This window comes from Phyllostomus hastatus, unplaced genomic scaffold (assembly GCF_019186645.2).
Source record: "Phyllostomus hastatus isolate PE091 unplaced genomic scaffold, TTU_PhHast_1.1 phas_contig_1048, whole genome shotgun sequence".
NCBI lineage: Eukaryota > Metazoa > Chordata > Mammalia > Chiroptera > Phyllostomidae > Phyllostomus > Phyllostomus hastatus.
In genome coordinates, this window is record NW_025333513.1 from 1,315,185 (window position 1) to 1,327,952 (window position 12,768).

General features: G+C 60.6%; 1 protein-coding gene across 3 annotated transcripts in view; it reads left to right on the top strand.

Annotated features, from left to right (window-relative positions):
* The window catches only part of GRM4 (glutamate metabotropic receptor 4), a 109,528-nt gene that overhangs the window by 67,553 nt on the left and 29,207 nt on the right, over positions 1–12,768 (top strand). For all 3 annotated transcript variants that reach the window (XM_045835167.1, XM_045835175.1, XM_045835185.1), the window contains 3 exons: positions 7,168–7,303; positions 10,240–10,394; positions 12,437–12,577. In XM_045835167.1, coding sequence (XP_045691123.1) covers positions 7,168–7,303; positions 10,240–10,394; positions 12,437–12,577 — 432 coding nt within the window. The remainder of the gene's footprint in view (positions 1–7,167; positions 7,304–10,239; positions 10,395–12,436; positions 12,578–12,768) is intronic.

A 12,768-nucleotide genomic window follows, 5' to 3' on the forward strand; every position in this document is an offset into this window, starting at 1 on the left:
CCACTTGGTTTCCTAGAATTTGTTTTTTCATTGTTTTTCTCCCCCTTTTGAATTAAAAGGACATGTCTGCTGGCCTCCTGCAGCTATCTCTGCCTGCCTGGGCCACGGGAGGACAGCCCTGGCTGCACCCCTGCGGGGTGGGGCTGCAGGGAAACTGCTCCATGCCCTAGAGGAGGATTTTTCCTCCCTTGTTTGAATCCCAGGGCCTGGGGTGCGGCTTAGGCAGAGTGCACAGCCTGGGTTGCAGAATGTCACCCCAGGGCCCTGGGCGCTGGAGCAAGGAGGAGGGCGCCAAGTCCCCCGGGAGCTGTGGGTGCGGTGCCCCATCTAGGTCACCGGGGCCACCTCCCTGCGGGCTGGCCAGTGAGCTCCTTCCTGGGCAAGGTCTGTGGCTTGCCTTGGGGCCTGGCAAGGGTAGGCCTCCAGGTGAGTGAGAGAATGAAGGAAGGAATTGGAAGAAGCCTGAAGGAGGGCGAGAGGTTGCCCAAGACGGGGGGATGCAGTGGAGATGAGCCCAGGCCCCTGACTGTGCCCTGCATGGGACAGGCATGAGCAAGCGCAGGCTGCTCCAGTGGGGGGCCTTTTCTGTCTGCCTTCCCAGGCTACCGGGGTTGGGCCGTGAAGGCAGGACATCTGGGGGTTGCTTGGAGGAGGTAGCCCTTCAGGACGGTGGGAAGGGCTTATTTAGAAAGCCAGAGTGGGGAGAGCCGTCCAGTGGGCACAGGGAGGTGCTGGACGGAGCACAGGTACAGCGATCACGCTGTGTGACTAAGTCCATGGGGCACTAGGGACACAGGCGCCCGCGGGCCGGGGAGCAGGCTGCCTGACTGCTGCTCGGTGCGCTGGGTGCCTGCAGGTGCCCAAGCACCAGCCCTCAGATGAGCTCCCCAGATCACCTGTGCTGATGGAAGGGTCCAGGCACGGAGGGTCCGGGCAGTGGAGGGCAGAAATCAAAAAGCGAGGTCATTTCAGCAGAGAGCCCTCCCTGAGGGTGGACTTTCAAGTCCAAAGTGTTTGCAACCCCTGGCTCTCAGGCAAGGCAGTAGCTCCTTGAGAAAAGTCTGAGCCGAGTCCAAATCTGCCTCGGCCTCTTCAGCTGCGTGGCCTGGCCCGCGCCTCCGTGTGCCCTAGGAGCGAATGGGGTGGACCGAGGGCTCAGCCCCAGCCTCCCTCCTTCCCTGTGCCCTGCTTGTTTCCACCTCTGCCCAGACCCCACAATGATTTCCGTCCCTCTGCCCTGTGATGTGGGCTACCCTCGAGGGGCAGGGCTCTGTCCTCACTGCTGCCTCTGGGATCTAAACCCGGGGGAAACACGAGTGCTCAGGAAATAGGTGTCGAGTTTAGGGAGAAAAGGCAGCGGTGGCGCCGGGGGCAGGGTGTGTGGCTGAGCAAACAGTGTCAGGGGAAGGGTGCCGTGGGCCTGCCACCCTGTGGGCCTCTCCCTGCCAAGGGGTGCTCCTGCCTGGTGGGAGCTTCTCAGGCCACCAGTCTGTCTTGGTTCGCTTTTCCAACTAGACTCTGAATTCCCAAGGAAGGAGTCTTATTTGCTATCATTACTTAAGGATCAATTGTGCCAGGAACGAAGCAGGACACTTCTTGAATGAATGAACAAATGAATGAATGAATGAACGAACGAACGAACGAATGAACGATCAAACAAGTGCATGAATGAACGAATGAAAACAAGAGCAAACGAAAGATCGCACAGACCCAGCCCTGTCCTTGGGGAATGCGCTGTGCAGAGTGTGGCGGGGGCAGGGGGCGGGGGATGGGGCAGACCCGGACACAGACACGCTGGCTGGACCCGGAGAACCCTGGGAAAGGTCACCAGACCGCAAATGGAAAGGGCAGAGACCACAAATACAACAGGAAACCGATATCAAGTTTCGCTAGTGGAGACTCTGTGTCAGTCAGGTCAGGACAGGTGCCTGGAACGGGGGAGGTGCGGGGCTCCAGCTCGCACCCAGGGATGGCTGTTGGGGCCAGAGGCCCCCACAGGGGGAGGTAGGATTTCAGGAGCCGCGGGCTAGCAGGAGAAGGGCAGCCCCGGGTGGGTCCACCCCTGTGTACTCCGGATGCCACGGGGGTGGGTGGGGAGGGCCTGGGGCCAGCTCCACGGGAGGATGCAGGGAGGCCCGCGTGATCTCGTCAGGCGGCACGTGCGAGGGCTGGAGCGCCTGCTCTGTCGCAGGCGTCGGAGAGTTCTGCCTGGGGCCTGGTGTCCACATCTACCAAGAGTTTACACTTTTGTCGTGTTTGCTTCTGACTGCTTTTCGAAGAAATAAAACCTGGGTTGCCCGGGAGCCCCCTGTGGAGCTGTCCTTCCCTTCCTTGAGGCAGCCGGGACTCTGAAGGCGACCGGATCCCTTCTCGTCCTTGTTTGGTCACTGGGCGAGCATTCCCGAGCGCCCAGCCTGTGCCGTGCCTGCTCTAGGCCCGGGGGAGACGCAATGCCGCCGACAGACAGACGGCACCTCCCGCCTTCGTGTGGCTTTTGCTCACGTGTGTGTGTCCGTATGCCGTGAATCTCTCTGTATGTCATCTTCAGATTCCGCAGCAACGGGCACATCCCACTGCTGAGCCCTTCAGTCAGCTTGGTTTCCAGGGCTTTGTTTTGCCGACCCCCGAGGACGTTTTGTTAACCCGAACTCCGTTGCAGCTGTCGCACAAACAAGCTGGGTGCACTCCTCTGTGGCAAAACGTTTGGGTGGTCTCCGTTCTTTTGTCTTGTGAACGGCGCTGCAGCGAGCCCATCCTGCCGCATGTCTGCACGCCGTGTGCGGTTTCTGTGGGATGCGTGGTGGAGGGGCGTGCTGGCCGGTAGGCGCTCAGCATGCTCAGCTTTGCGGGACATCGCCACGCGGTCTCCAGTGACAACTCTTAATCACCTTGTCCAGCGTTCCTGTAGCAGAGGCAGGGCCTTGAGGGGTGGGACCAAGGACAAGCCAGTCTGGGCTGTGTGCAGGGCAGCACCCTGTGGCAGCAGGCCTGGGGCCAGCACCGCTGGGGGTGGGCTGGGTTCTCACTGCAGGGCTGGGGGGAGGGTGAGGAGGGAGTCGGGAGCTAGGAGAGGTGAGTGGGCGGGTGGGGCTCTGGGAGGATGGGGCGCCCCACCTCACTGTGGGGGTAGACCTGGTGGCTCTGCTGACAGTGATAAGCAGGAGGGAGGCAGTCAGAGGGCTGGCCTGGGTTCTGAACCCCCTGGTGCAGTGATGAGAGCCTCCCCTGCAGGTGGTTCTGCCCCAGTTGTTGTGTTTCCTCGGGCAAAGCACTGCCCTTCTCGGGCCTCAGTCTTCTCACTCCAAGTCCAGCTGGGGCAGGAGGTCTCCCAGGTCCCCATCATCCCCATATGCCCAGATGTTCTTGGCAAGTGGCCGTGGCTTCCTGCCCTGGCCCTGCAGGTGGAGGCACTGGCTTGGCAGGCTGCAGTTTGCAGCTGGCATGTGGCAGTTGGGTGCTCGCCAGGGTGAGGGCCTTGCCAAGGGGGATCCGAAAGGGCCTAGAGGCAGTGGGGAACCCCAGACTCCTCTGTGCCCCTCCTTCCTTATGATCCTGTGCTGAGAGCCAGGGACCTTGGAGGGCTCCAGCCTCTGCCCAGAGGTAGGGAGTGGGCTTGTTCTTTACTATGTGAGTTTAATTTGATCGTATTTACTGTCAGTGTGGACTCATGGATTCTTATTTTATCCAGTGAGAGAGACCGTGGGGGAAAGGAATGGGATGCGAAGAAGCACCCCCCCCCTTGGGGGAGAGGTTTGAAGAGAGTGCCCCAGGGCAGTGGTAGCTGGGGGTGGGGAGGGGCTGCAGGAGGTGGGGTTCGTGGAGACCCGGTGACCCAGGCCCTCTTCCTCTGCCCGAGAGGTTCTGGACGCACACCCGGACTGCGGTCCCACCTATCTCCTGTGTGAGCCCCGTCAGGTAACTTAGTTCCTCTGTGCCTCAGTTTTCTCATCTGTAGGATGGGGCTGTGAGCATCTGCCCGCAGGACGTGTGAGGATTCACTGAGCGCCAGGCATGCAGGTCCTCCCAGGCCATGGAAGAGGGCCAGGAGGGCAGTTGAGGCAGATGCTGCACCGCCCACTACTGGACGCTTGTGTCACCCTGGGGAGACCCTGTGGAGCAGACCCGGAGGCCCCGCTTTGGGACTCCCCAGTGGCCATGCTGACGGTTGGGCGGCAGCACAGAGGGGCCCTGCGGGCACTTGGTGCGCCACTGCGGCACTGCCCTGGGGGCAGTGACAGCAGTGGGTGCTAACGCCAGGCCAGGTGCTATGCTTGTGGCCCGGGGCATCCCCTTGACTCCAGACCCTTGCCCACGTGGCCTTGGGCATGACACAGTGGACGGGCTGGAGGGGTGGCCGAGGGAGACAGGCGGCCTGTGGCCACACCCCTGCTCTGCCCCTGACTGACTGTGTGACCTGGGTGAAGCCACTTAAGCTCTCTTGGCCTCAGGTCCTCATCTGTGTACGGAGTTGAGCCGATGATCCTGACCTCAGACGGGTGTGCTGTGACATCCTCGGGTAACAGCGGGGGCTAGACGCTCTGTGGCCTTCGCCAGCATCGCTGAGCTCTGCGCAGCCCCCCACACTCCCTCCAGCCCCCACTCCTCTTGTGGTTGTAAGAGTGTCACACCCAGCTCAGGCCATGGTCTGGCCTCGGTGCCTGTGACTCGCATTCCAGCTGACAGAGCTGTGCTCACCTCAGTCTTCCTTCGCCAGCCAGACGGAGCCTGTGAGATGGGCCTAGGGTGTCCCGGGGGCCACTCCACGGACCTCGTACCCTCTTACAGGAACATTGCTCAAGAAACTCTTTAACCTAAGAGTTTCTCCCTGCTGGAGAACAATTAACTCCCTCTCCTGCCCCCGCCTCTGCCCCCCGGCCTCCCTCCTCCTGCAGCCAGGTGGCTCACCCTCACCTCCAGCCAGCCGCCTCCTCTTGTCCATCTGTCTCCCCAGATGGGGGAGAAATGTTGCAATTGGCCCACTTTCTAACTGGAAAGCAACCATATGGAGGGCTTAGCTGGAGCTGAGTGTCTGCCTGGAGGTCATTAGTGCCAGGCCAGTGCATGGGGTCTCCTGCTGACCCAGGACTGAGGGGCTCCATCCTGCCTAGGGACCCACACTCCTTCTCCCCTCTTCTTCTCCATGAGCTCCTGGTAACTGTGCTGTTCTCTGGAGCGTGGCAGTTCTTTGGGTGTCTTAGGAGAGGAGTGAGGAGCTTGGTCTACCTGGAAGAGCAGAAAGTAAGAGAGGTGGGTGCTGGTCAGCCTGGGGGCAGGGACTGTGGCCACCTTGCCTGCTACAGAGGAGCAGTGGGCTCACCTCCTGGGGACAGGGGTGTGAGCGTGTGTATGTTGTGGGGCCCCAGGCCCAGCAGGCGCCTGGCACGGAGTAGCTTCCTTCTCCTCCCTGTGCCTTGTTCTCCCCAGAATGCCTCCCACTGGCTGCTTACACCTCTGACCTCTAAGACCCAGCTCAGGGTCACCACCTTTGGGCAGCCTTCCCTGGTTGCCAGCTATGCTCATGGGTAGAGGCCCTTTTTGGGTGGAGCCGGGTGTTGGCACCTTTCCCCATGGGGCTGCAGGTGGGTGGTCTTCCCCTGCACTGTGAGCCCTTTGCAGCCGAGGCCTCAGCACAGAGGTGCAGGGAGCCTGCGCAGAAGCCGCAGGGGGCCCCAGTCTGCACCAGGAGGCCATCTGCAGGCCCAGGGATGCTCAGCCAAGGTGGATGGTTTGAGTCGTCGGCTGGGCCCCAAAGGGATCCTGTTTGAGCTGTAGCTGGGCCAAGGCCCTTGAGTGGGACCCTGAGGTGGGGAACGGTCTTAATGAAGAGTCTGGCTTCACTAAGAATGATCCCTCACGCGTTCCCATCAGCTGAGCCCCGACTCTGCTATCAGAGGCCCTGGGGGTCTAATTTCCTGGAGGGGAGTACTCTCTGCACCCAGTAGGGCTGGGAGCTGTGTGGCTTTGGGCAAGTCATTTCTCTTCTTTGAGCCTCCGTTTCCCCGTCTGTCAAATGTGGTTGATGACAGAAGCAGTGGCCCACAAGTGCTTTTGTACCAGGGATCGGGGGAGGTTTAAATCCATGAGTGACCCCTGTCCCTGGCCAGCACTGGAGAGACAGGTCTGAGCGTGGCAGAGTGATGCCGGAGGCCCCAGGGTTTCTGTGAGCCGCCCAGCCTGGGTGTGCACCCGGCTCCGTGTGCTGAGCTGAGTGCATCCCGAGGCTCCTGCAGTCTCAGCGCTGCTGGGTTTCTGCAGCAGAGCGAGTGAGAGGCAGGCTGGCCCTGTGTCCCCTCCCCGAGGCTCTATCCAAGTAGGCAGGGAGCCCTAGTGACAGAAGGGCTCCCAAGGACCCCCTGACCCCAGTCAGAGCTCCCGAAGCACTGCCTGCCCTTAGAATGGCCTTCCCAGGCTCTCTTGAGCTCCCCACTGGGAGTCTCATCACAAACAAGGCGGGTGGAGGTTGAGGGGTCAAGGCACTGTGCTGGGCGGGGTGGGAACCGGGGAGCCTGCACACTGCAGGCCTGTGAGTGCCCAGAAAGGGACCTGGGAAGACCTGGGCCCAGAATGTGTGGGCCCAGCCAGCAGCCGTGCACGCTGCTCCACCTTCGGGGCCTGCTGATGAGCCCTGGGCCTGGGGACGAGAGCCCTGGGAGGTGGCAGGGCGGAGGGCACTGATGGCCCATGGCGGGCAATTTGCTCTCATTCTCAGATTCACTCTAAAAAACCTTATGGTTTGGTTACAATGAAGATAATCAGTGTTTACTAAGCACTTGCTGTGTGCCAGATATTGTATTTACCTGCGCTAACTCACTTAGCTTTATAACAACCCTATGAAGTAGGTAGTATTGTCTTCACTTCACAGGTGATGTATTGGAGGCACAGAGAGGTTCAGTAACCGCCCTGAGGTCACACAGCAGTAAGTAGCAGAGCTGAGATTGGAACCCCATCAGACTAGCTCCTAAACATGATGCTGTATTGCCTCTGGCCAGCAGCCTATTCTATAATGGGGAAACTGAGGCACAGAGAACTTAAGTGACATGTCCAGAGACACCCAGCTGGTGAATGGTGGAACCATTCATTCTGCTGGAGGGAGCGTGCATTTCAGGGTAAGGGGGAGAGAGACAGGCACTCTCCTGTCTGCCCCAGGCTGACCACCCCTTCCCGCAGGGGGCGTGTGCATCGCCCAGTCGGTGAAGATACCGCGGGAGCCCAAGCCGGGGGAGTTTGACAAGATCATCCGGCGCCTCCTGGAGACCTCGAATGCCAGGGGAGTCATCATCTTTGCCAATGAGGATGACATCAGGTGAGGCTGAGGGTGGCGGGGACCCCTGTGGGGACCTTCCCAGACCAGTCTGACCCAGTCTGGGTTCCAGAGGGGGTGGGTGGGCGAGTGAGTGTGGGGCTGGGCCATCCCTCAGGCAGGGCCACAGGCTGGTGCTGATGGGCACCTCTGCCCTCCCCCGCCATGTCCTGCATCCATTCCTCCAACCAGGGATGGGAAGCAGGTACTTTAATGGAGGGGCCAGGACCGTGGGCAGGAGGTCAGAGCACCTAGGTTCTAGTTCCGCTCTCTCTCCTGCTAGCTCTGTGACCTCAGGCAAGTTTTTCAACCACTCTGGACCTCTTTTCTGCTTAAAAAAGGGAGCTAATGATACCTGCCTGATAGCGTTTGAAAACTGAGTGCCGGGGTAGCATAAAGGGCTTAGAGCAGCCTGGCACGCAGCGGGCGCCTGGTGCTCCATGGCCACCTCTCAGCGCCTCCCCGCCTTCTTTCTCTGGTGCACTCAGAGGAGCAGGAGGAGGCCCAGGCTGTGGGTCTAGTCCTGGCTTGGGGACACACTCACTGTGGGCAGGATCATCCCCACCCTCGGCCTCAGTTTCTGCATCTGGAGAATGGGAGCAGGTGGATTCCACATGCCGGACCACGTGGTCCACAAACCTTGGTCCAGCCCACCACCCTGCACGTCTGCCTCCGGGGCCTGGGGCACAAGTCTGAAACTCAGGGCCTTTAGAAGATGACCCCTGGACCCCCTGCTGATGCACGTCCCTCCTTCCTGCCTTTTCCTTTGTTACCACCTTGCAGAGACTGGATGTCAGGGCCAAGGTGGGCCAGGCCTCTGATTCCCTAGTCTGGGGGGACACTGTCCCTGCTCAGAGTCTGGTGAGGCAGGCACGGCCCTGCATTTGCAGAGGAGGGTGAGACAGCAGGCGTGGCCCTCCCCAGCCTCACCCTTAGGTGCCCAAGCTGCCAGAGCCGCTGTGCCCTCAGGTCTTGCCTGCCCACCCAGTGCGCCTGGCCACTCCCTCCTCACACCCATCGTCCCAGCTCCCTCCGCATTGCTAACGAACGTCTTCTCTGGGTCTCATCTTTTCCGATGATGAAGAGCCCATCCTGGACTCCTGAATTACAGGAAAACAGATTTCTCCCCAGGAGACATTGCCGGGGCCCTTCAGGGATGGAGGGGGGAGTTCTGGAACATCATCAAGGCCTCAAAAGCCTAAGGACCAGCTCCAGTGGAGATCACTCAGGCGGCCCAGGCCAGGGCATCCTCCGAGTCCGCCTGACATCTCCGAGCTGAGCACAGAGGTTGCTCCTGGCCTTGCTCACAGCTTGTGTGTAGGTTCCTTGATCGTGGCCCTGGAGGTTCCTATTCCCCATAGGTCAGCCAGTTCTGGCAGGGGTGGCGTGGGGGCCTGGGGACAGAGGAGGGGGTGGGACCCCTTCTGAGCTCCTTTTCCTCATGTCAGTCACCAGTCCCTACACTCCTGCCTCCCGCTCCCACCCCGCAGCCCAGCATGAGTCAGGTCTGGCACCCCACCCAGATGTGCCCCCACTCCAGGGGGGCACGTCTCGGCTCAGGTGGACCCTCAGGTGGGAGAGACGGATGAAGGCCCCTGGGGGGAGGGGGAGGGGCCTGGCTGACTCAAGTGGCCCTAGGAAGTGTGATGGGAGGTGGGGGCATTTATGGAAAATCCGCATGCATTTCTGGAAGCAAACAGAAGTGAAAATAAACCCAGGCGACTTTGCAGGGACGGAGGCCTGGTCGTTTCCGGTGTCGGGATGCTGGCGGGTATTGATGGGGCTGTGGGTGTGGGCTCCGAGAGCGGCCGCTCCTGTGGTGAGTGTGCCCTGTGTGGGGGAGGGGGGCGGCAGCAGCAGGTGTGGGGGTCTGGATGTGCTGAGAGAGGAGATTGGAGGAGGGACGGTGTGGGATCTGGGGCCTGGAAGCAGGTTTCTCCCTGGCCACCCAAGGCTGTCTCCCAGTGGGTCAGCTTCTGTGCAGGCCCCGCCCCCAGCCCGAGCCCTGGAGTTGTGTCCTGGCTCTCACCCGCAGGAGGGGTCTGGCCAGTTTTTAGTATTTTGGCCTCTCACTTGCTACGTGATCCTGAACAAGCCCTTCCAGTGGAAGGAGCAGAGTGGGGGAACTTCCCCCAGCCCTCCCTGTTTTCCTTCTTCTATTGGTAGCAGATGTCTTTGAGGGCCACTTAGTTTCTGCATGTTTTAAATACTGGCTGAGCACCTCTGGGGTCTCAGCCCTGTGCTGGGCCTCGGGGCCCCTGGTTTAATGAAGACCACTGTCGTGGTGGGGCAGCTCTTTGCAGAACCTGGCCTTCGGCACAGAAGGAAGTGGGGTGGGAGGGCACCGCTGACGGGGAAGCAGCAAGTGCAGAGAGGCGGGTGCGTGCACATGTGCACATGCAGATCTGAGAAGGGGTCAGGTGGTGTGGGCGTGGGTTTAGGGTGAGCGTGGCTTGACCCTGAGAAGACAAGGGTTGGACAGATGTAGTTCTGGGAGCCTGGGTCAGACACGAGGCAGGTGTAGAGCTAGGGAAACAGGTGTGGTTTTTGCAGGGATAGCTGTGGCTCTAGGAGATAGGAGTGGGACTGGGGGAGCACATGCAGGGACTGTAGTCAGGTGTGAGCCTTGGGGACAGACATGGGTTAGGGGTACATGTGTGGTATGGCTAAGAGGGGCACCTGTGGGCCTGTGGGCAGGTGTGGTCAGGGACAGAGGGAACCATGGACCTTGGGGGATGAGGTGGGCCCTGGCTCATGTGGGCTTAGCAGTGGGGGACCCAGGCATGCCTGGGAGACATCAAGGGGACATGCCTGTGGGCTATGAGGGGAACTGGTGTGTGCCTGGGAGGTCAGCCGATGGCCCATGACCAGGTTCGGCCAGAATGGGGGCAGTTGCACGGACAGACACGGACGGGCCGAGCTACTGTGTGTTCCCACAGGCGTGTGCTGGAGGCAGCACGGAAGGCCAACCAGACGGGCCACTTCTTCTGGATGGGCTCGGACAGCTGGGGCTCCAAGATCGCACCTGTGCTGCACCTGGAGGAGGTGGCCGAGGGCGCTGTCACTATCCTCCCGAAGAGGATGTCCGTGCGAGGTAGGCCCGGCCGGCCCTGATGGTGCGTCTGCTGCTCGCACCACCACCACCACTGTCCGCATCGTCCCCACCTGCTCCTCGGCATCACCCCCGCCCTACTCCCTTCCTCTCCCACTCCTCTTCTCACACCCCGTCTGCCTTCTTCCTTGGCCTGTAGCCTCTTCGTGCTAACATACAGGGCTGGCTTTCTGGCCACACTCAAGCCAGGAGGATGCAAATCCAGATTCAGGACTTTTCTCCCTCCCTTCTCAGATATTTTTGAGTGTGGGAGACATGTGGCACATCCAGGAGGCTCCCCTTCCTCCCCATAATGCCTCCTCCATGTGGAACAAGGCCCTTGGCCTGCCTGGAGGGGGCCCTCTGCTAGAAGGGGCCGGGAGCTGCCAGCAGGCCACGAGAAGGGGGTGCTGGGTGGAGCAGGGAGCTCCCTACAGAACCTGCTCGGGCCAGCAGGCCTGCCCTGCTTAGCACGCCTTCCTCTTGGGACAGAACCCACAGTCGCCCTACACAGGAACAGACTGCTCTGGCTAGAACCTTGCTGTGGGATGTGACATTCCTATTAATGGCCCAATTTGCCAGGGACCTCACTGTCCCTGCCCCAGGAGAGGCAGTTTCCTGGGCCTTCTCCTCTGCTCTCAGTCCATTTGATGGAAAAGCCAGCAGACATCTGTCTCCAACAAACTTTGCAAGAGACGGAGGCCTGCGCAGGGGAGGGACTTGGTCAAGGCCACAGGGCAGTGTCCCCTGTTTACACGGAGGCGAAGGGAGCACTGGCAGCCGCTTCCTCCCAGTGCTCTCCGCCTCAGGCCGCAGCGCGCAGATAACAGCAGTCATGGCTGTCGGCTGTTGGCTGTGGGCACCTGCAAGTGCCAGGCCCCTCACAGGCATCCGGGTTAGTTTCCCCAGCAACCACACGAGACCCTTTAATCCACAGTCACTGGGTGAATACATGGAATCTTAGAGAGATAAGTGGCCTAGTGGCTATTGAACTCAGTACTGGCCTGATAAGTCCCCTTTCTCTCTGGACATAAGAGAAGCCTTTAGAGCCGTGGTTCTCACGTGAGGGTGTTATCTGACCCTGAAGGGACACTTGGCAATTTTTGGAGACACTTTTGCATGTCACAGTTGGGAGCGATGCAGCTGGCGTCTGGCCGGTAGAGGCCAGGGGTGAAGTTCAACATCCTGCAATGCGCAGGGCAGCACCCCTCCCCCACAAAGCATGATCAGGCCTGAAGTGCCAAGGCTGGGCAGCTGCCGGTGCCCACCAGTGCCAGCACTCCTCCTGCTGCTCTGACAGAGACTCACGGGGCCTCCGCTTGGACCCTGCCTTGGGCAGGAGGCTCACCATGGAGTTTTCAGGCCTCTGGGCCATCCCCAGCAGCTGAGTCAACTGTGCACATCACAGGGGACAGTCACAGATGTAGCAGCGGCACTGGGTGGAGGGAGGGGGCGTTACTTACCCGCCGGCCTGCCCGCCCTGCGACAGGGTTTCCTGGGCTCAGAGCAGAGCTGGTGAGTCCCAGGAGCACAGAGAGGAGGCGGCTGCATCTGTCGGTGATGGGCTCCAGCTCCTGGGCTTGCCGTGTAACCTGGGTCATCTCCTACCCTCTCGGGTTCGGGCTCCTTTCAGGACCAGAGAGCTCAGGTGCTTCTAGGTTTGGGGACCCCCACCCCCACCCCAGCCTCTCTGTGCTCCAGTCCCAGGACCTGCAGGTAGCTTCTTCTCAAAGAAACCCGATGTTAGCATTTTGGTAGTAAAAAGACGGCAGAAACATCCGCATCGCACTTCTCTCACATTAAGGCCGTAGTTGTGAGATTGCACATGCCTCCCCTGGGGCCTCATACAGCTCTTTTCATTTAGAATGAAATGAAATGCTCCCTGTTTTGTTTTTCCACTGGGCCCTGGATCAGAGGATGTGCTCTTCCCTTCCTCCCTCCCTCCACCTGAGGCATCTGTAAGCCTTGGGGGGGGGGGATACCGGAAGGGGTGGGGGCAGGGGGAGGAGGGGGTCCTGAGGCCCTGACCTCCCGGTTCCCGCCAGGCTTTGACCGCTACTTCTCCAGCCGCACGCTGGACAACAACCGGCGCAACATCTGGTTCGCCGAGTTCTGGGAAGACAACTTCCACTGCAAGCTGAGCCGCCATGCGCTCAAGAAGGGCAGCCACGTCAAGAAGTGCACCAGTGAGTATACTCGAGCGCTGGGCAGGACCCGTCCAGCCCAGGGACACGGCCTTTGGGGCCGGGCCAGGGCGGGGACGGTAGGGTGGGGCTGTGGGGGAGAAAGGCTGCAAGTGCTGAAAAGGTGGGAAATACTGCAGGGGCCGGAGTCTCCAGGGTCCAGGCAACCAGGTGGGCAGATGGGCTGGCGCCTG